This window comes from Saimiri boliviensis, chromosome 4 (genome assembly GCF_048565385.1).
Source record: "Saimiri boliviensis isolate mSaiBol1 chromosome 4, mSaiBol1.pri, whole genome shotgun sequence".
NCBI classification, from domain to species: domain Eukaryota; kingdom Metazoa; phylum Chordata; class Mammalia; order Primates; family Cebidae; genus Saimiri; species Saimiri boliviensis.
The window spans coordinates 39,912,861-39,933,140 of NC_133452.1; the positions used below are offsets into that span (position 1 = coordinate 39,912,861).

Sequence of the window (20,280 nt, forward strand, 5' to 3'; positions counted from 1 at the left end):
GAGTTAATTTTGGTGTAAGGTGTCAGGAAGGGGTCCAGTTTCTGCTTTCTGCACATGGCTAGCCAGTTTTCCCAACACCATTTATTAAACAGGGAATCCTTTCCCCATTGCTTGTTTTTGTCAGGTTTGTCAAAGATCAGATGGTTGTAGATATGTTGTATTTCCTCTGAGGCCTCTGTTCTGTTCCATTGGTCTATGTCTCTGTTTTGGTACCAGTACCATGCTCTTTTGATTACTGTAGCCTTATAGTATAGTTTGAAGTCTGGTAGTGTGATGCCTCCTGCTTTGTTCTTTTTGCTTAGAATTTACTTGGCTATGTGGGCTCTCTTTTGGTTCCATATGAAGTTTAAGGTATTTTTTTCCAGTTCTGTGAAGAAGGTCATTGGTAGCCTGATGGGAATAGCGCTGAATAAAATACCTAGGAATACAACTAACAAGGAACATAAAGGACCTCTTCAAGGAGAACTACAAGCCACTGCTCAATGAAATAAGAGAGGACACAAACAGATGGAGAAACATTCCATGTTCATGGTTAGGAAGAATCAACATAGTGAAAATGGCCATACTGCCCAAAGGTTTTCTTTTATTGAGGCAGTAGGTCCCTGTCCCTGGAAGCTCAGTCATGATGTTCTAAACCTGTCAGAGTAAACCCATTTACTCTTTGCCTGTGATTATTTGGTAAGTGAGCAGGCCGCCCTGTGGCGGACAATGAGACATAATGTGAAGTCTGTTTGCAGCTTTTAGGAAGGATTTTTATTCTCTGATAAAAGAAAGACAGCTATGAGAAAAAGGTCTCTTTGGCACATATCCTTTTACTCTTTTTTAAAAATCATGTTGTGTCAGCTATCACGGAACCACAGGCTATGCGGGTCCTAGGGAGGGAATGAAAAGCATGGATGGGAAGAGACAAAGGGTTAAGGAAAGAGAGACTGAGGATCATAAGGGAGAAGAGATTAAGAGACAGGGAATGTGAGAGCCTGAGGGTGAAGTGGGAATGAAAATAAGGGGCAGCTAGTCGAGACTTGGTGAGTGGGGCTGGGGGTGGACATAGGCAAAGAGTAGGGGGTGTTGAGGATGGTGTGAGAACAAGGGGTGGGGGAAGATCCTGAAGATCCCAGAACTTTGGAGTCCTGTTTTCTCATGGTCCACTTAGGCCTGTCATCCCACTCATTTAAAAATCGTTGGAAGAAGTAAGTTCCTGGTGGATCTGTACATCTGGTTCATTCAGCCAATTGGTTGTGGTATGCTTTGTGCTAACTACCTTCTCCTCTTGCCTCTGGCTGTGGGCTCCTTCCGTACTGAGGTCAGTGAAAATATGTGGTCAGTTTGGTGAACTGGTCATTCAAAGAAAATTAATAATCATCCTAACGTGTTGGAGTGTGGACTAAGCAAAAATGGCTTTAAGATGCTAACATGAAAGAATAAACTGAATAAATTGAGCATTTCTCATGTGAAATTCTGGAACCTTTATTATATTCATAAGGGTATCTTTGAAAAAATTCATAGTGAAGTTTGGCATATTTTTGACTGTTTATTGGCTTTTTAAGTGTTTCTTCATGTCTGGGAATTGCCTATTTATATACTTTGTTCATTTTCCTATTGGTTTATCTTTTTCTAACATTTGTGTGAGTTTATACATTACAGATATGAATCCTTTGTCTGTGATATATATTGCAAATATTTTCTCCCAACCTATTCCTTGGCATTTAAGCCTTTAATCCACTTGAAATTTATTGTGGTGTCTGGTACAAGACTGGAATCTAATGGGATTTTTCTGTTTAGAAGTTAGACTTTACACAGCACCATTTGTCGAATAATCCATCTGATTCTCATTAATCTGCAGGGTTTCTTTCTTAGGTCTCAGATGTAGAAGAGTCCATTTCAGGACCATCTATTGTGTTTTAGTAAATTGCTCTGTAAATTCTTGCAGAGGTTTAATTATTGTGTTATTATGTGGGTTTTTTTGTTAATATTATTTGGAATTTACCTGTTCTCATCTTTTTATAGGTTGGTGCAAGGTTGGTGCAAAAGTAACTGCGGTTCTTGCCATTATTATTGTAATTGGCAAGAATTATATTATCACAGGTTTATAACCGTTTTGTCAAGTTAAAATATAAATATTGGTATTTAGGAAGTTTGTTCCAGTGAATGAAGGGTAAGTAATATGGATTTGTATATTGCATTCATCCCTGTTGCAAATGTGTAAGATGCTAACTTCTTCAGGAGGCAACACTGTTTTTGTATGTGGTGTTTTATAAATTTGAGAAAAAGTAAGTGTGTCTCTGTGTAAAATTTGTCAACAAATATATTGTCTCACAGATTATAATTTCATTAAAAAATACTTCCAAATGTCTTACACAAATTTAGTATTTGTAGGTTTTCTGGGTATGTAGTACAATCCTCATGCTTATATTATACAAGCAAAATTTTATAGTAAGTGAATGTGTTAAAAAATTAAAATGTTATTTAAATTTTAGTATTAACAGAAATAAGAAAAGTTTCATGGTTGAAAATACATACTAATATAGAGACTGTATATTATTCATCTTATTTTGGATCAAAATGAAGTAAAGCAACCATGCAGAAATATCTAGAGGCTATTAATGCCCAAATTAAAAGAAAAACTGATTGATTTCAATACACGATATGAAGAATAAAGCAGACCCAAGACACATGAGTCTTAAGAAAATTACACTGCTGAAGAAGCTCCAAGATGTGCACTTTGAAGTCCTTCCCATCCTCTGGGTCTTTAAGCAATACAAGGCTACCCAACACTATCTACTAATCATTCATTATCTTTTGTCAAACTGGTTACCAAAGACCATGTGAAAAAGCTCAGGCTCTTGGACCTCACACCCGTTTTCTCCACAGGTTGTTTTGCAGAAGCTTCTTCTATGTGTCGTCCTGTTCTACACTGTGTACTATGTGTCCCTGAGCATGGGCTGCATAATGTTTCAGTAAGTAGCATATTGTCTTCAAACAGAATTAAAAAGCTAACATTGAATAGGAAAGGACTTTATGTTTAACATTTCACATGTCTTTATGGATTAGAGGACATGGATTTTTTAATGGCATATTTTCACTACTTTTATTTATTTATTATTTTTTGTAGAGACAAGGTCTCACTATGTTGCCTAGGCTGGTCTTGATCTCCTGGCCTCAAGTGATCCTCCTGCCTTGGTCTCCCAAAGTGCTGGGATTACAGGCATGAGCCACTGCATCCAGCCTACATTCATTACTTAAGTAAAAATAGGCAAACGTTCTATCTCTGAAAATGATAAAAGTAACAATCATGAAATGAAGTGGCTAGAACCAGTTAGGACTGTTTCTCCTACCTCTTTAAAGGATGTTCATGGAAAGAAAGTGAACCCATTACTCCCTGGTCTGGCATCAGAGCAGGCTTGAACAAGAAAGGAGCTTAAAGATCATCCCCATTCAATCTAAATAATTTTTTGTTGTATATTGGAAATCGCTTTTGGGAGTCAGTAGACTCACATTCTGACCCCAGTTCTTAATAACTTTCTGAATCATCTTAACCAAATCACAATATCTCCTATTTCAATGCTTTCATTTGTCGAATGGAGTAATCCAAAAAAAAGAGATATTATGAAAATAAAATGGGGTAATACATGTATTTTAATGGTATCATTTCTGTGTAAGTGTAAAACATTATTTTTTCAGGTGAGTTTTTGTCTTGCTATGATTGAATTTTGTCTCTACAGATTTAGGTTGCCAATATATTGGTTGCCTTGAGATACATTATGTGTATTTACAAATGATTTCCTAGAAATTGAGTGCTTATACAATTCTATTGTGCAAGCAAAGAATTCTATTTCAATATGCAAATTAATACCAATATGCAACTATCAAAATATAATGATGCCAATGTTTGCAATGGAAAGAATGTCATTCAGCATGCTCGGAGGCAAACCCACAGAGGAAGTATCTGGTACTCACATGCAGTCTTAGCCTCTTCCCTGAAAGTGGAGATGGTGAGGTTATGCCTGGGGTAAGGAGAAGGCAAGGCTTGTAGGATTCTCTGAGCATGGGATATCAAGGGTTTGTAGTTAACATGAGTCAGAGGTGAGGAATTTGAAGTAATTAGACCTTAAAGCTTCAGGAGGCAGCTAACTGGTTGGCCGGGTGCACACAACTACAAACTTGGGCCTAGTCTAAAGTCCAGGTGTATACTTTGTAGACTCAGATTTTAGAACAGGAAGGGAACTGAGAGATTAATCTCTTCGATTTACAGAGAGGAAACTGGAGCCTAGAGAGGTTAGGTGGCTTGTCCAAGTTCATGGTTGTAACATCAGGAGGATTAGAATCTGTATCTTGCTGTTTTTAAACCTCTGCTGTCTCCAGGACATTAAGTTCTCCTTCTGTGTTTGATGGCAGGAGCTACCAAGATTCTAGCTGAGACAGCAAATAAAATTAAGTCCACTTGATGAACAACATGGAACTTAATTGGACAAAGTAGGCAATGTGGACAAAATGTTATTTGGCTGTCATCCAAGTCAGCCAGTTTCAAATTTTTTTTTTCTTTTTAGTTCACTTCCTTTTTTTCTGCTTAGCACATTTTTTATATAAATGGTATCAAATAATAGGTGTCATTTTATAACTTTTTTCAATGTTACATTTCAAAAATATATCCATGATAGGATGTATTTGGAATTAATTATTCGATCTTAATTGCTCACTTAATAGTAGTTTACTTAATTTTAAAAAATATGTTACAGCACCATTTTGGTGGGACCTATTTTACATCTGAAGAACTACTGGCTTGGTCCTGAAGTGAGTTTACATTTCTTAACCAGATATTGCCTTGTTCCTTATTACCTTTTCTCCCTCTCACCTCATGATTGAGCGGAAATTTTGCTGAAAGTGTTACCACAACTTGTAATCTACCAAGAAGAGTAAAATGTTTGAGTCAGAAAAAGATTCTATAGAAATTACTGTCATCATTGCTGATTCCTTCCCATTTCGGCCAGTTTTTAAATGTGCCACAATGTGAGTAAATCGAATGACTCATCCTTGTATGTGAGTAGTAATGTGGAAAGCTTTGATGTGCAGTTATGAACTGCCTCAGCCAGAGTAAACTGTTCTCATTTACATCTTTAGGGTGCATGAGTTGGATGTCCTGGCACCATTCGATTTCAAAACAAATCCCTCATGGCGCAACATATATTACAAAGGTAATTGTTTTCATTTTAAATACTTATCAATTAGTGAACTAAATGCCACTAAAAGTAATTTTTAATTAAAAAAAATTTTAAATATCAGGCCTGTCTCACAGTCATCTGTGTATTTTATCTGACTTCAACAATTAATTAGGAAAAGTGCCATCAAAAGTTTTAAAGTTTTTATTTCTTGGACACTGAGTAAGATGGAATATGTGGATAAAAGGAAAAAGAATTCTTATATAAATTTTCATTTCATGGTACTGGGGGTAAGTTTTTGTTCATAAAATATTTTTAAAGAAAAGGAGGAATAGTGACAATGTGCTGATGTAGAAAAATATTTGTGAAACATAAAATAGAAAATTAAATACAACAAAAGATTTCATAGAGCATAATTTCATTTTTGTGGCATAAAGTAAAATACATGGTGTCAGTGATAAGAAATCTGGATAATTATGCAACAAACTGTTATCTTCCATCTGGGATGACAGAGAAGTTTCATTTTGTACTTTGTGCATTTCTGCTTGGTTTTTCTTCCCAAAATAGTATATAACTTGTTGCAGAAGAAAAACAATAAGACAGAATATACTAAGGCAAAGTTTCTCTCTCTTAAATTTGGCATTGTTATTGAATAGTTATTAATTAATATCTAGTATGTTTGTCAACCTTATGTATGTTAATAATCATACGTAGGTACCTTGAATATATGTAAAACATACATTTTGGGGGACTCTTCATGGTGGGTTTACCCCATTTTTGAAAAGTAAAATTTTAATGTTATTTTTCATTATAAAATAAAACATATTAATTAATGGAAGCTTAAAAAGTCTATAAGCAGAAAAATGAAAAATAAATTAATCACATACTTATATCCTGTATACAGTAATTACTTTTAATATTTTGTTAAGTTTTTCCCTATTATTGTTTTTTAATGTACTGTCAATTCCTTAAATTGACAGTACATTCTGGGGCATTCTGGGGATCTTCAGAGATCATTAGAAAACCACTGGACAATCTTTTGGGGGTACAATTCATTAGAAAACCATTGGACAATCTTTCAGTGGGACAAATACGCAAATATAGAAAAATTGCTAAAGGCCAATGAAACTTGATTTCTAATGTAATTTGTATAGGAAACTTGGTCAGTTAGAGTTACTAAATTCAAATAGAAAGCTTTAGAACAGTCTCCTCAAATGGGTATCCTTGTTTGGTATCATTATTGATTTAATTTGGGGTGAAAAATATGTGAGAACAAGACACTTTGATTCTGAGATACAAGAGGTCTAACACTTTACCTTAACTTTCTTTCAGGCACTTTCCTAGTTTTCACCAATACTATCCACCAGTGATTTAAAAAAATAGTCCCAGTAAAGAGATGAGTATGGGCCATGTGTGTGTTTTGGGTAGAGGAAGAGATTTAAAACTCAATAGTCATTATTTAATTCTAGCCTTTGGGTCAGTCACTAAAGAAAGGACAATATCATAGGCTTATTGAAGAAGGCTGTGTTTTTTCATAGCAGAGATTAGTGATGATCTTTTACATAGCAGGGATTAGTGAAGATCCCCAGAATGCCTGGCAGAGTTTACAGTCTTTCTTTCCTCTCATGAAACACAAACATTTGTACAAAGATATCAATAAACCCTTGGCCCATTAGAGCTTTAATTTTGGGCTTGGGGAGATACATGTCATAACTTTTCAAAGTTGTTTCTCTGAGAATCGATATTTATCTAATCTCAGAGATATTAATAAATTCTAAGAGTAGTCTCAGAGACTTTCGCATGTATTTATTATGGTCAGGTTTTGTGTAGGTTTCAATAACTTTGTCACCCACGAGATCAGTTTTAGCAAGGACAATGGAAAGTGTGAGTCCAGTTAACACATTTCAATTACTAATATCTGTCCTTTGCATTGCAGAGAATAGATTGCAAGTTTCTTTCATTTTTACATTAAAACTCCCAACAATTTTCTTGAGATAGATAATACTCCGGATTCCAATTTATGGAGAAGAAAACAGACTGATCTAGAAGTTAAAATCCTGCTCAAGTTCTTATAACGTTTTTTAAAAAGAGAGAGAGGGAAAGAGACAGAGATTCACTCTGGCACCCAGGCTGGAGTGCAGTGCAGTACAGTGACGTGATTATAGCTTGTTGTAACCTCAAACTCCTGCACTCAAAAGATCCTCCCACCTCAGCCTCCTGAGTAGCTAGGACTATGGGGCACACTATAATGCAAGGCTAAGTTTTAAAACATTCCTTTTAGAGACAGGATCTTGCTATGTTACCCAGGCTGGCCTTGAACTCCCAGCTTCAAGTGATCCTCCCACCTTGGCCTCTCAAAGTACTGGAATTACATGTATGAGCCACCGAGCCTAGCCAAGGTCTTATGACTCTTAAACTGTAAAGGCGAGGCTTAAAGCTGGTATATTGACTTCAAATTTTGTATTACTTCCTTTAAGTCGTGCCCTATCATAAACACAGCATAAGTATTCTCTATTAATAAACATGAATACAGCTTGTGCAAGATTAAAATCAGTACCTCCAAGCAGCTGCAAGTTAACCTATCAAATATCTAAATGCTGACAAAAGGGGCATCTCTCTTTTCCTACAATAATGTAGTGATTCTGTAAACCAGTGGGGGAGGGAAGAATGAAATGTGATGGAAAGAGATGGTGTCAATATGACACAATAGGACAGTTCTTTCCTTGATATTAGGTGGCAGGACAGGCTGAACTGATCTCCACTGGTCAAAGGGATTCCTATGCAATTGAAAAGCAGTTATTCTGAATTCTGTATTTAACTTTTGAAACCTGTTAGGTTAAATTAAATAGAATTGAAGAGGAATAAGTGTGAGGTCTTTAAAAAGATTGCACCTGGGGTTTGTTTCCTTGGTACCTCGCTTACCAGCTGCAATCATTGGCTTGCTGGATAATAAATTACTTCTGCACAGTAGGACATAAGGTGATTATTTTAGTTTTTGCTTTGAAAAAGATAGAGTTTGTCTACCTAGATGTATTTACTCCTGAATTATCTGAACATGCCACTTATTTCCTGTGCTTTAAAAAGAAAGAAAGGTAATTTTTATGGAAAGTGATATTATTTACAAAGGGACCTTGGTGGTTTATCACATATATCTATCTTTTTAAAGTTTGATGGATCTCTCTTTTGAAACCATGATAGTCTTAAAGATCCATATGAAAGATAAGAGAAAGAAGATGGACCCATCACGTGTTCAGAGATTTGTGGTTCTCACCTGTAAATATCCAGCTCTTTATACATGTTCAGGTAAACCACTCTGTCACAACAAGTGTATTTAGAACAGTGTCTCGATCCATACCTGTCATTTATGAGACTATCTTTCATCCATGGTTTTCAGTTATGTTTCCCAAGTGACGATCTGAATGGATCATTTTATTATAAAGATACAAAGGAACTCATTTGCAAGTTAGGCAGTGCTTGGTATCAAACAAATGTAGTTTGATAAACTCTTACATTTGTTTTTTTTTTTTTCATTTCTTAAAATTTGGAACTGTTTTTTTCATTAGTTTTAATGTATCTTGAAATGAGATTTGCAATCCCATTACAGATTTGCACATATTGGTTACATTACAACATTTATTATATTTCACCTTCTAAAATGTTAAGTACAAAGAATGTGAAACAGAAATTATATATATTATTGTTTTCTACAAATCTAAGAATTATTAAAAGATAAAATATATTAATCGTTTTATCCAGATTTGAGGATTGTTAGGAAATGGAACATTTTAAAAATTCTTACCAAAATTTCTTCTCAGAGTAAGCTTTCCTGGTCTTGTTACTAGTTGTATTTCAGAATGTGAGTTGCTCTAGTCCCCAATAATTATATTTTTCCTTTTATTTGCAGTTCTTTTAGTTTCAACAGAAGTCACCTACTTTGCTTGTGGACTGCTTTTTGTTCCAGTTGCAGAAGAATGGGTTTGGGATTATGCTATTTCAGTAACTATTCTTCATGTTGCCATCACTTCAACTGGTAAGCAAAATAAAATAACAGAAACAAGGAGAATGTATTAAATCAGATGTTGGAGCTAAACCACTTCCTGAGTAGAACTTTGTTGTCTGCATATTCTTGTATGATAGCTAAATGACAAAAACTGATGATGAAAGGTCTTCATTCCTCCTTCCAGCCTCATTTTTTTCTACCACTCTTCTCAGAGAGGTTTTTTTTTTTTAATGTTTTAAAAAATGTTTTATTTTGAAATAATTTTTAGAGTTACAGAAAAGCTACAAAAATATAACTGAGAGTTCCCATGTACCTTCACCCAGCTTCCCCTAATATTAACATTTTATGGGCACTGCTGGGAAGATGGCCAACTAAGAACAGCTCAGGACTTTGGCTCCCAGTGAAAGTGCAGAGGGTGAGTGGATGCCGCATTTCCAGATGAATTTTTATTTGCCGCAGACAAGGAGATTCCCAGGCAGAGGGGTCGCCAGCGCCACTGTTTCAGCCGGTGTGGCTATTTTGGCCCCTGTGGGGCTAATTTGGCCTTCGTGGCTGCTGTGACCACGCCCTGTTGTGGCAGTTCTCCATACAAAAGCCACTGGTCTGGGAGCCCTCTTAGCTGGCAATTGGAGCCCTGAGATGGCAGAGTTGCCCATTCAACTGAAATAGCGAGCCAGGCCAGGAGATTCCTAGGCAAAAAAACTGCCAGGAACATCAGCGCTGCTGTTTGAGCCAGCTCAGTGAGTCTCGGCACGGGAGATCCCGGCGCCTTTTCAACAGGTGACTGGAAAGCTGTGTCATTCAATTAAAAAAAAAAAACAACTCTGAGTCAGGGAGCCAGGTGATCAGGCTCAGTTGGTCCCACCCCTCTCCCCAACAACAACAACAACAATGACAACAAAAACAGTAATTGAAAACCCTCTGGGTTGACCGTTTCACAGCAAGAACAGCTGAACCCAGAATGGTCCGGCTCTGTGGGGGAGTGGCGTCCTCCATTACTGAGACTCTCCACCACTACGGAGGCAGCCCGCCATTGCTGAGGCAACCTGCCACTACAGAGAGAGTCCGTCATAACAGAGGCGGGCCCACCATTGCCGAGGCAATGTATGGGGTAACTCTACCCATATAAACAGGACTGCAGGGAAGATCACACAGTAGCTGGGCGGAGCCCACAGCAGCTCAGCAAAGCCTCCGCAGGCAAACAGGGACTAGGCAGACTCCTAACTGCAGGGCAGCCCTGAAAGAAAAAATAAAGGGGGCAGCAGCACAATGGAAACTCATAAAGCCCTAACTCCCCAGGACAGAGCACCTGGGAACAAAAAGCGGTTTATGAGTTCAACTGCAGCAGACCTAAACGTACCTGCCGAGCAGCTCTGAATGAGCAATGGAGCTCACAGCTCAGGACCTAAGCCCCAATAAAAGACACGCTGTCTCCTCAAGCAGCTCCCTGACCCCCCATAGATCCAAAGAGTCACCTCATAAAGGAGAGAACAGACTGACATTTGGCGAGCATCCTTCTGGGACAAAGACAGCAGAAGAGGAAACTGGTAGCAACCCTTACTGTTCTGCAGCTGCTGCAGATGATCCCCAGGCAAGCAGGGCCTGGAGTGGACATCAGCAGTCCTACAGCAGAGGGACCAGACTATTAGAAGGAAAGCTTAAAAAAAAAAAAAAAAAAAAGAAGTAACTTCAGCATCCACAAACTGGAAGCTCACTCAGAGACTCAATCTGAAAGACAGTAACTACAAAGACAACAGGTGGATAAACCCACAAAGATGGGAAGAAACCAGTGCAAAAAGGATGAAAACTCCCGAAACCAGAACACGTCTCCTCCTAAAAGGGATCACAACTCCTCACTAGCAAGGGAACAAGACCGGATGGAGAAAGAGTGTGACGAAATGACAGAATCAGACTTCAGAAGGTGGGTAGTAAGAAACTACAGTGAGCTAAAAGAACATGTTCTAACCCAATGCAAAGAAACTAAGAACATTGAAAAAAGATTGGACGAAAAGCTAACAAGAATGAACAACATAGAGAGGAATATAAGTGAATTGATGGAGCTGAAAAACACAACACGAGAACTTCACGAAGCATGCACAAGTTTCAACAGCCAAATTGACCAAGCAGAAGAAAGGATATCGGAGGTCAAAGATCAACTCAATGAAATAAAAGGAGAAGGCAAGAACAGAGAAAAAAGGGCAAAAAGGAATGAACAAAATCTTCAAGAAATGTGGGACTATGTGAAAAGACCTAATCTATGTTTGATAGGGGTTCCTGAATGTGACGAAGAGAATGAATCCAAGCTGGAAAATACTCTTCAGGATATTATCCAGGAAAACTTCCCCACCTAGCAAGGCAGGCAAATATTCAAGTCCAGGAAATACAGAGAACACCACAAAGATACTCCTCAAGAAGAGCAACCCCAAGGCACATAATCGTCAGATTCACCAGGGTTGAAATGAAAGAGAAAATGCCAAGAGCAGACAGAGAGAAAGGTTGGGTTACCCACAAAGGGAAGCCCATTAGACTCACAGGAGATCTCTCAGCAGAAAACCTACAAACCAGAAGAGATTGGGGGCCAATATTCAACATCCTTAAAGAAAAGAACTTTCAACCAAGAATTTCATATTCAGCCAAACTAAGCTTCACAAGTGAAGGAAAATTAAAATCCTTTGCGAACAAGCAAGTACTCAGAGATTTCATCACCACCAGGCCTCCTCTACAAGAAATCCTGAAAGAGGTTCTACACATATAAAGGAACAACCAGTACCAGCCACTCAAAAAACATACCAAATGGTAAAGAGCATCAACACAATCAAGAATCCGCATCAACTAACCAACAAAACAGCCAGCTAGCATCAAAATGACAGTATCAAATTCACACTTAACAATACAATCCCTAAATGTAAATGGACTAAATGCCCCAATCAAAAGACACAGACTGGCAAATTGGATAAAAAGCCAAAACCCATCAGTGTGCTGTATCCAGGAAACTCATCTTACATGCAAGGATACACAAAGGCTCAAAATAAAGGGATGGAGGAAGATCTACCATGCAAATGAAGAGCAAAAAAAAGCAGGAATTGCAAGTCTCATCTCTGATAAAATAGACTTTAAAGCAACAAAGATCAAAAGAGACAAAGAAGGACATTACATAATGGTAAAAGGATCAAGGAAACAAGAAGAGCTAATGATCCTAAATATATACGCACCCAATACAGGAGCACCCAGATACATAAGGCAAGTTCTTAATGACTTACAAAGAGACTTAGACTCCCACATAACAATAGTGGGAGACTTTAACACCCCATTGTCAATATTATACAGATCATCCAGACAGAAAATTAACAAGGATATCCAGGACCTGAACTCAGACCTGGAGCAAGCAAACCTAATAGACATTTACAGAACTCTCTACCCCAAATCCACAGAATATACATTCTTCTCAGCACCACATCACACCTACTCTAAAATTGACCACATAATTGGAAATAAATCCCTCCTCAGCAAATGCCAAAGAACAGAAATCCCAACAAACTGTCTCTCAGACCACAGTGCAATCAAATTAGAACTCAGAATGCAGAAACTAACTCAGAACCGCACAGCTTCATGGAAACTGAACAACTTGCTCTTGAATGTTGACTGGATAAACAATGAAATGAAAGCAGAAATAAAGATGTTCTTCGAAACTAATGAGAATGAAGACACAACATACCAGAATCTCTGGGACACATTTAAAGCAGTCTCTAGAGGAAAATATATAGCAATGAGTGCCCACATGAGAAGAAAGGAGAGATCTAAAATTGACACCCTATCATCAAAATTGAAAGAGCTAGAGGAGCAAGATAAAAAAAAAAAAAATTCAGGCCGGGCGCGGTGGCTCAAGCCTGTAATCCCAGCACTTTGGGAGGCCGAGGCGGGTGGATCACGAGGTCAAGAGATCGAGACCATCCTGGTCAACATGGTGAAACCCTGTATCTACTAAAAAAAATACAAAAAATTAGCTGGGCATGGTGGCGGGTGCCTGTAATCCCAGCTACTCAGGAGGCTGAGACAGGAGAATTGCCTGAACCCAGGAGGCGGAGGTTATGGTGAGCCAAGATCGCACCATTGAACTCCAGCCTGGGTAACAAGAGCGAAACTCCATCTCAAAAAAAAAAATAAAAAATAAAAAATAAAAAAAATATATTAAAAAATTCAAAACCTAGCAGAAGACAGAAAATAACCAAGATCAGAGCAGAACAGAAGGACATAGAGACACAAAAACTCTTCAAAAAAATCAATAAATCCAGGAGCTGATTTTTCAAAAAGATCAACAAAATAGACAGACCACTAGTCAGATTAGTAAAAAAGAAAAGAGAGAATAACCAAATTGATGTAATAAAAAATGATAAAGGGGATATCACCACAGATTCCACAGAAATCCAAACCATCATTAGATATTATTACAAACAACTCTATGCACATAAACTAGTAAACCTGGAACAAATGGATAAATTCCTGGACAACTGCATCCTCCCAAGCCTAAACCAGGAAGAAGTCGAAACCCTGAATAGACCAATAACAAGGTCTGAAGTTGAGGCAGCAATTAAGAGCCTACCACCCCCAAAAAAGTCCAGGTCCAGATGGGTTCACAGCTGAATTCTACCAGACATACAAAGAGGAGCTGGTACCATTCCTTCTGAAACTATTCCAGACAATCCAAAAAGAGGGAATCTTTCCCAAATCATTTTATGAGACCAACATCATCCTGATACCAAAACCCGGCAGAGACTCAACAAGAAAAGAAAACTTCAGGCCAATATCCATGATGAACATAGATGCAAAAATCTTCAATAAAATACTGGCAAGCCGATTGCAACAGCACATGGTGGATAAGCACAAAAAGCTTATCAACCAAGATCAAGTAGGATTCATCCCAGGGATGCAAGGCTGGTTCAACATACACAAGTCCATAAACGTAATTCACCACATAAACAGAACCAAAGACAAAAACCACATGATTATCTCAATTGATGCAGAGAAGGCCTTTGACAAAATTCAAAAGCCCTTTATGCTAAAAACCCTCAATAAACCAGGTATTGACGGAACGTATCTCAAAATAATAAAAGCTATTTATGACAAACCAACAGCCAATATCATACTGAATGGGCAAAACTGGATGCATTCCCTTTAAAATCTGGCACTAGACAAGGATGCCCTCTCTCACCACTCCTATTCAGTATAGTACTGGAAGTTCTAGCCAGAGCAATCAGGCAAGAAAAAGAAATAAAGGGTATTCAAATAGGAAAGGAGGAAACCAAACTGTCTCTATTTGCAGATGACATGATTGTATATCTAGAAGACCCCATCGTCTCAGCCCCAAATCTCCTGAAACTGATAAACAACTTCAGCAAAGTATCAGGATACAAAATCAACGTGCAAAAATCACAAGCATTCCTATACACCAGTAACAGACTTAAAGAGAGCCAAATCAAGAACGAACTGCCATTCACAATTGCTACAAAGAGAATAAAATACCTAGGAATACAACTAACAAGGAATGTAAAGGACCTCTTCAAGGAGAACTACAAGCCACTGCTCAACAAAATAAGAGAGGACACAAACAGATGGAGGAACATTCCATGTTCATGGTTAGGAAGAATCAGCATCGTGAAAATGGCCATACTGCCCAAAGTAATTTACAGATTCAATGCTATTCCCAACAAGCTACCAATGACCTTCTTCACAGAACTGGAAAAGAACACCTTAAACTTCATATGGAACCAAAAGAGAGCCCACATAGCCAAGTAAATTCTAAGCAAAAAGAACAAAGCAGGAGGCATCACACTACCGGACTTCAAACTATACTACAAGGCTACAGTAATCAAAACAGCATGGTACTGGTACCAAAACAGAGCTATAGACCAACGGAACAGAACAGAGGCCTCGGAGGAAACACAACATATCTACAACAATCTGATCTTTGACAAACCTTACAAAAACAAGCAATGGGGAAAGGATTCCCTGTTTAATAAATGGTGTTGGGAAAACTGGCTAGCCATGTGCAGAAAGCAGAAACTGGACCCCTTCCTGACACCTTGCACTAAAATTAACTCCAGATGGATTAAAGACTTAAACATAAGACCTAACACCATAAAAACCCTAGAAGAAAATCTAGGCAAAGCCATTCAGGATATAGGCATAGGCAAGGACTTCATGACCAAAACGCCAAAAGCATTGGCAACAAAAGCCAAAATAGACAAATGGGACCTAATCAAACTCCACAGCTTCTGCACGGCAAAAGAAACAGTCAGAGTGAATCGGCAACCAACAGAATGGGAAAAAATTTTTGCAGTCTACGCATCTGACAAGGGGCTGATATCCAGAATTTACAAAGAACAAAAACAGATTTACAAGAAAAAAACAAACAGGCCCATTCAGAAGTGGGCAAAGGATATGAACAGACACTTTACAAAAGAAGACATACAGGAGGCCAACAAACATATGAAAAAATGCTCATCATCACTGGTCATTAGAGAAATGCAAATCAAAACTACATTGAGATACCATCTCACACCAGTTAGAATGACGATCATTAAAAAATCTGGAGACAACAAATGCTGGAGAGGATGTGGAGAAATAGGAACACTTTTACATGTTGGTGAGAGTATAAATTAGCTCAACCATTGTGGAAGAGAGTGTGGCGATTCCTCAATGACCTAAAAATAGAAATCCCATTTGACCCAGCAATCCTATTACTGGGTATATATCCAAAGGATTATAAATCATTCTACTATAAGGACACATGCACACGAATGTTCATTGCAGCACAGTTTACAATAGCAAAGACCTGGAACCAACACAAATGCCCATTGATAATAGACTGGACAGGGAAAATGTGGTATATATACACCATGGAATATTACGCAGCCATCAAAAACGATGAGTTCGTGTCCTTTGTAGGGACATGGATGAACCTGGAAACCATCATTCTCAGCAAACTGACACAAGAGCAGAAAATGAAACCCCGTATGTTCTCACTCATAGGTGGATATTGAACAATGAGAACACATGGACACAGGGAGGGGAGCACTACAAACTGGGGTCCATTGGGGGTAAATGGGGGAGGGATGGAGGTGGGGAGAGATAGCATGGGGAGAAATGCCAGATATAGGTGAAGGGAAGGAAGGCAGCAAATCACACTGCCATGTGTGTACCTATGCAACAATCTTGCATGTTCTTCACATGTACCCCCAAACCTAAAATGCAATAAAAAAAATTTAAAAACAATAACATTTTATATAACCATAGTACAATTACCAAAACTAATAAAGTAACATTGGTATAATACCATGATTAACAAAACTATAGACTTTATGCTGGTTTTCTCTACATAATTTTTCTTTCTCAAGATCCAATCTAATCAGAACTGAACTGAAATAGAGATGTTTCCCTTTCATATTCAACTTGTCACCAACTGGACAAGGTTTGCCCTGTAAGACATGTTTTTCCTCCAAAACCCTTCCCTGAGGGCAGAAACTGATCAAAGACTTGGAACTGGGATCCACAGACACCTGTCCAACAATAGTTATTCTAACACAAATACCAATTCTTAGACTAAGTGGTTTTTATTTGTACCTGTGATTTTTTGGAGTCAGAAGAAAATAGATACAAATTCCAGTCATACCTCCTTCTAGGGGGGTTATCTTGGACAAGTCACATCTCTCACTTCAGTTTCCTTCTCTACAAAATGGAGGAACTGTCTGACATGTGTTTAGCATATAATAATTACTCAGTAAATGACTATTTCATCCATTTGTTCACCCATTCACTCAAAATTTACTCATCACCATATTTTATTTCTCCCTTACTATACTCCCTTACTTTTTAAAAGCATATCAGTCAAAATATAAGTGATTACCACCATGGGTTATAATTCAAAGTTTGTTATTTATGACCAACTTAATTCACCGTCATATTTTCAGTGCCCTGATCTCTGGATAGTATAATGTGTCTCCAACTGAAGAACACACAATTTCCAAATGAACTGCAACCTCCCAGCTTCACTGCTATTAGACAAAGCCAGTATATTCATCTTTTAGCGTTAATTTCCAGAGGCACAAACCCACCCTCGGTAACTCAAAGAATCACTGGATGCCCTGCCCCCATCACTCTGCTTCTGAAGTGCTGTATTTTACTTTAGGGCTTAGTGTTTTCTGCAAGACAGCCACTGATTTTTGTAAAAGGGCTTGGAGTATAGATGTTTCAATCCTCAGGGCTGAGATGAACTGTAGGTTTTAGACCTAGAAAAGTTATGAGTTAATGGTCTAACACATGGCACTTAGAAAATGTTAGCAAATGACTACAGGACAGAAGTGACTTCAGAGTGAAGTGGTTTGGAATCCCTGAGGGAAGCAGGCATTGAGGATTCAGGATGGCCTTAGGATCATCACTTAAAATCAACTTTGGGAGCTGACCTGAGACCCTCATGATTCATAGCATTATTTCTAGGAGGTGTTGTAAAGGTTTGGCTTAACAAATGACCTTTTAGACCAGGACTGAAGTACAATTTGGGGCTACTTGATTTAATGAATATGGATGAACCTTCTCTTTGATGGGTGAATATGATTTGACCAAACAGAAGTATTTATTCTTGAGTATAAAATAAAAGGGCAAATTTTGAAACTAAACATATTTTTTCTACTGCAGTTATGTTGGAATTCCCCTTGACATCACATTGGTGGGCTGCTTTAGGTATGTCGGAATTGTTTGTTTAGATTCTGTAATACACAGAAATAATGTTAAATAGAATAACTGTGGAAATAGATTTGATTTTCTCACAGATTTTATAATTATTATCTAAGATAATAATATCTAAGATAATTTTTTTAAAAATGTTTTACTGAAGATGGATGCCACTGGTTGTCTCTTTTGGCCCAAATATACTCTCAGGCCAACCCAGATACCATCCATGGGAGAGATGCTACCGTCATAACATGTATTGGAAACAAAAATACATTGGTAAATAGACATATAAGAAGTATAGTGGCCAAGTGTGATGGTTCATGCCTGTAATCCCAGGACTTTGGGAGGCTGAGGTGGGCAGATCACTTGAAGTCAGGAGTTTGAGACCAGCCTGGCCAACGTGGTGAAACCTGTCTCTATTAAAAATACAAAAATTTGCGATGGCATGGTGTAATTACAGGGCACCTATAATCTCAGCTACTCAGGAGGCTGAGCCAGGGGAATCCCTTGAACCTGGGAGGTGGAGGTTGCAGTGAGTCGAGATGGCACCACTGCACTCCAGCCTGGGAGAGACAGAGCAGACTCCATCTCAAATCTATTGGTAAAATTTGAATTTACGAAGCAATGACAGATGTTGAGCAATAATGAAGGAGCCGGAGTAAAAGCCAGAACGACTCTGTATTCTGGCAAAGTTTTCATGAAGCCATACATTTTCTTAGCTTGCTTCCAAGACTGATCTGCACCAGTTTTTTCTCCCTTTCTTCCCTTCTCATCTTTTCATTATAGTAGGAAATAAGACCTGAGTTTCCATGAGGAGGGAAACTACAGCAGATATACCTTTCTTTAAAAAGTGTTTTAGGGACAAATTGTGCACTTTTAGTGGAATCTACATCCATAGTTGATTATATGCCCGGGGGAGCATCAAACGTTCCACTGTAAAAACAGGTTTGACTGGGTAGATTCAGAAATAATGAGTTACGAGTACACACAGACCTGATGCCAAACAACACAGTTCCTCTTCTTTCCTTCTCTGACATCTCCTGAATCTATTCACAGAGCTTCATGCTGCTCTCACCTCTTACTATGGGACTATATTTCATTTATATTCCTATGTCCCAAGATAAAGTTTTGTCTAACTTCTTATTGTTCACAACTTATCTAAATAAACTCTCTAGTAACATTTACGGATCCTCAAAAGGTTGAATTCTTAGATGGACAAAGAGGTTGGAACCTGATTTATAGATCACGGGAGGGAACTGCCCTCTGTAGATGAATTCAAGTGAAATAGTCAAGGCTCAAGCTATACGTCAATGAAGATAAAATTATGATGCAGGAAACAGCAACAAAAATGAATGTGTATTGAAACTAGCAAAGTGTGAAAAGAGCTTCCAGGTCAGGAACTAGGAAAATAAGAATATATGAAGGTAAATTAGCCTCCATGCTTTTTTTCCCCGTGTTAAGACAAAGAACCTAGAAGTATATCTTAGAGCAGAATTTCTCAGATTGTAATGTACATAACGCATGCAGATCACCTAAAGATCTTGCAAAAAAGGTCATCAGTCTGGGTAAGGCCCAGGTTATGCTGGCACTGCTAGTCTCGAGACCATGCTTGGAGTGACAATAGCACGGACGTTGTTCTGAGCCTTTTTATTCTCTTACACAACCCCTAAATTCAAACAAAGTCAATAAATTTTATGCCTCTGTAGTATTTTCAAGCTCTTAATTAACAATTGAGAAGTTCTTCAAAGTATCTAACTTTAATCTCCCCTCTTGTTTTTTACAATCATCATTTTCTAGAATTGAAGTAGTCAACCATATTTAGCTCAGTCTTCGTTCTAAGAAATCCAATCTAAATTGGATTATGTTTTCCATGGAACATGGAAATAAAACATTCTATTTTATGAAACGAGAAAATCAAGATACGAAACAGCAAACATACAGAAAATGAGACTGTTACAATATCACTTTTACTTACTTTCTTCCTTAATCATATTGTGTAACGGTAACTAGAAATTTAGGAGAAAAATGCAACATTATAATATTAACATTTATTTGTGTTAGTAAACTGCCACACAAGCCTGGCATGGTGGCTCATGCCTGTAATCCAAGCTACTTGGGAGGCTGAGGTGTGAGGATCTCTTGAGACCAGGAGTTTGAAGCTACAGTGAGCTACGATGTCACCACTGCAATACAGCCAGGGCAACAGAGTGAGACTTCATCTCTAAAAAATAAAAAACAAAAAAAAAGTAAATACAAGTAAATGTAAAGCAAAGTTAGATGCTTCTAAACAGATTTCAATATTTGTCAAATATGAAAACCATTTATTTCTAAATCTGTTGCATCTGGCTTTCAAACATAAGGGTCATATAATCTTTTTCCAAATCACTCTTAATTGAT

The 20,280-nt window shown here is 37.9% G+C and overlaps 1 protein-coding gene across 5 annotated transcripts in view; it reads left to right on the plus strand.

Annotated features, from left to right (window-relative positions):
- TMEM244 (transmembrane protein 244) overlaps positions 1–20,280 on the plus strand; it is a 41,787-nt gene that overhangs the window by 14,559 nt on the left and 6,948 nt on the right. For 2 of the 5 annotated variants that reach the window (XM_074397479.1, XM_010342988.3), the window contains 4 exons: positions 2,872–2,957; positions 5,119–5,192; positions 9,061–9,186; positions 17,848–17,892. In XM_074397479.1, the coding sequence (XP_074253580.1) occupies positions 2,938–2,957; positions 5,119–5,192; positions 9,061–9,186; positions 17,848–17,892 (265 nt within the window). In that variant the 5' untranslated portion in view covers positions 2,872–2,937. The other 3 variants (XM_074397477.1, XM_074397480.1, XM_074397478.1) reach the window with 2 other exon arrangements.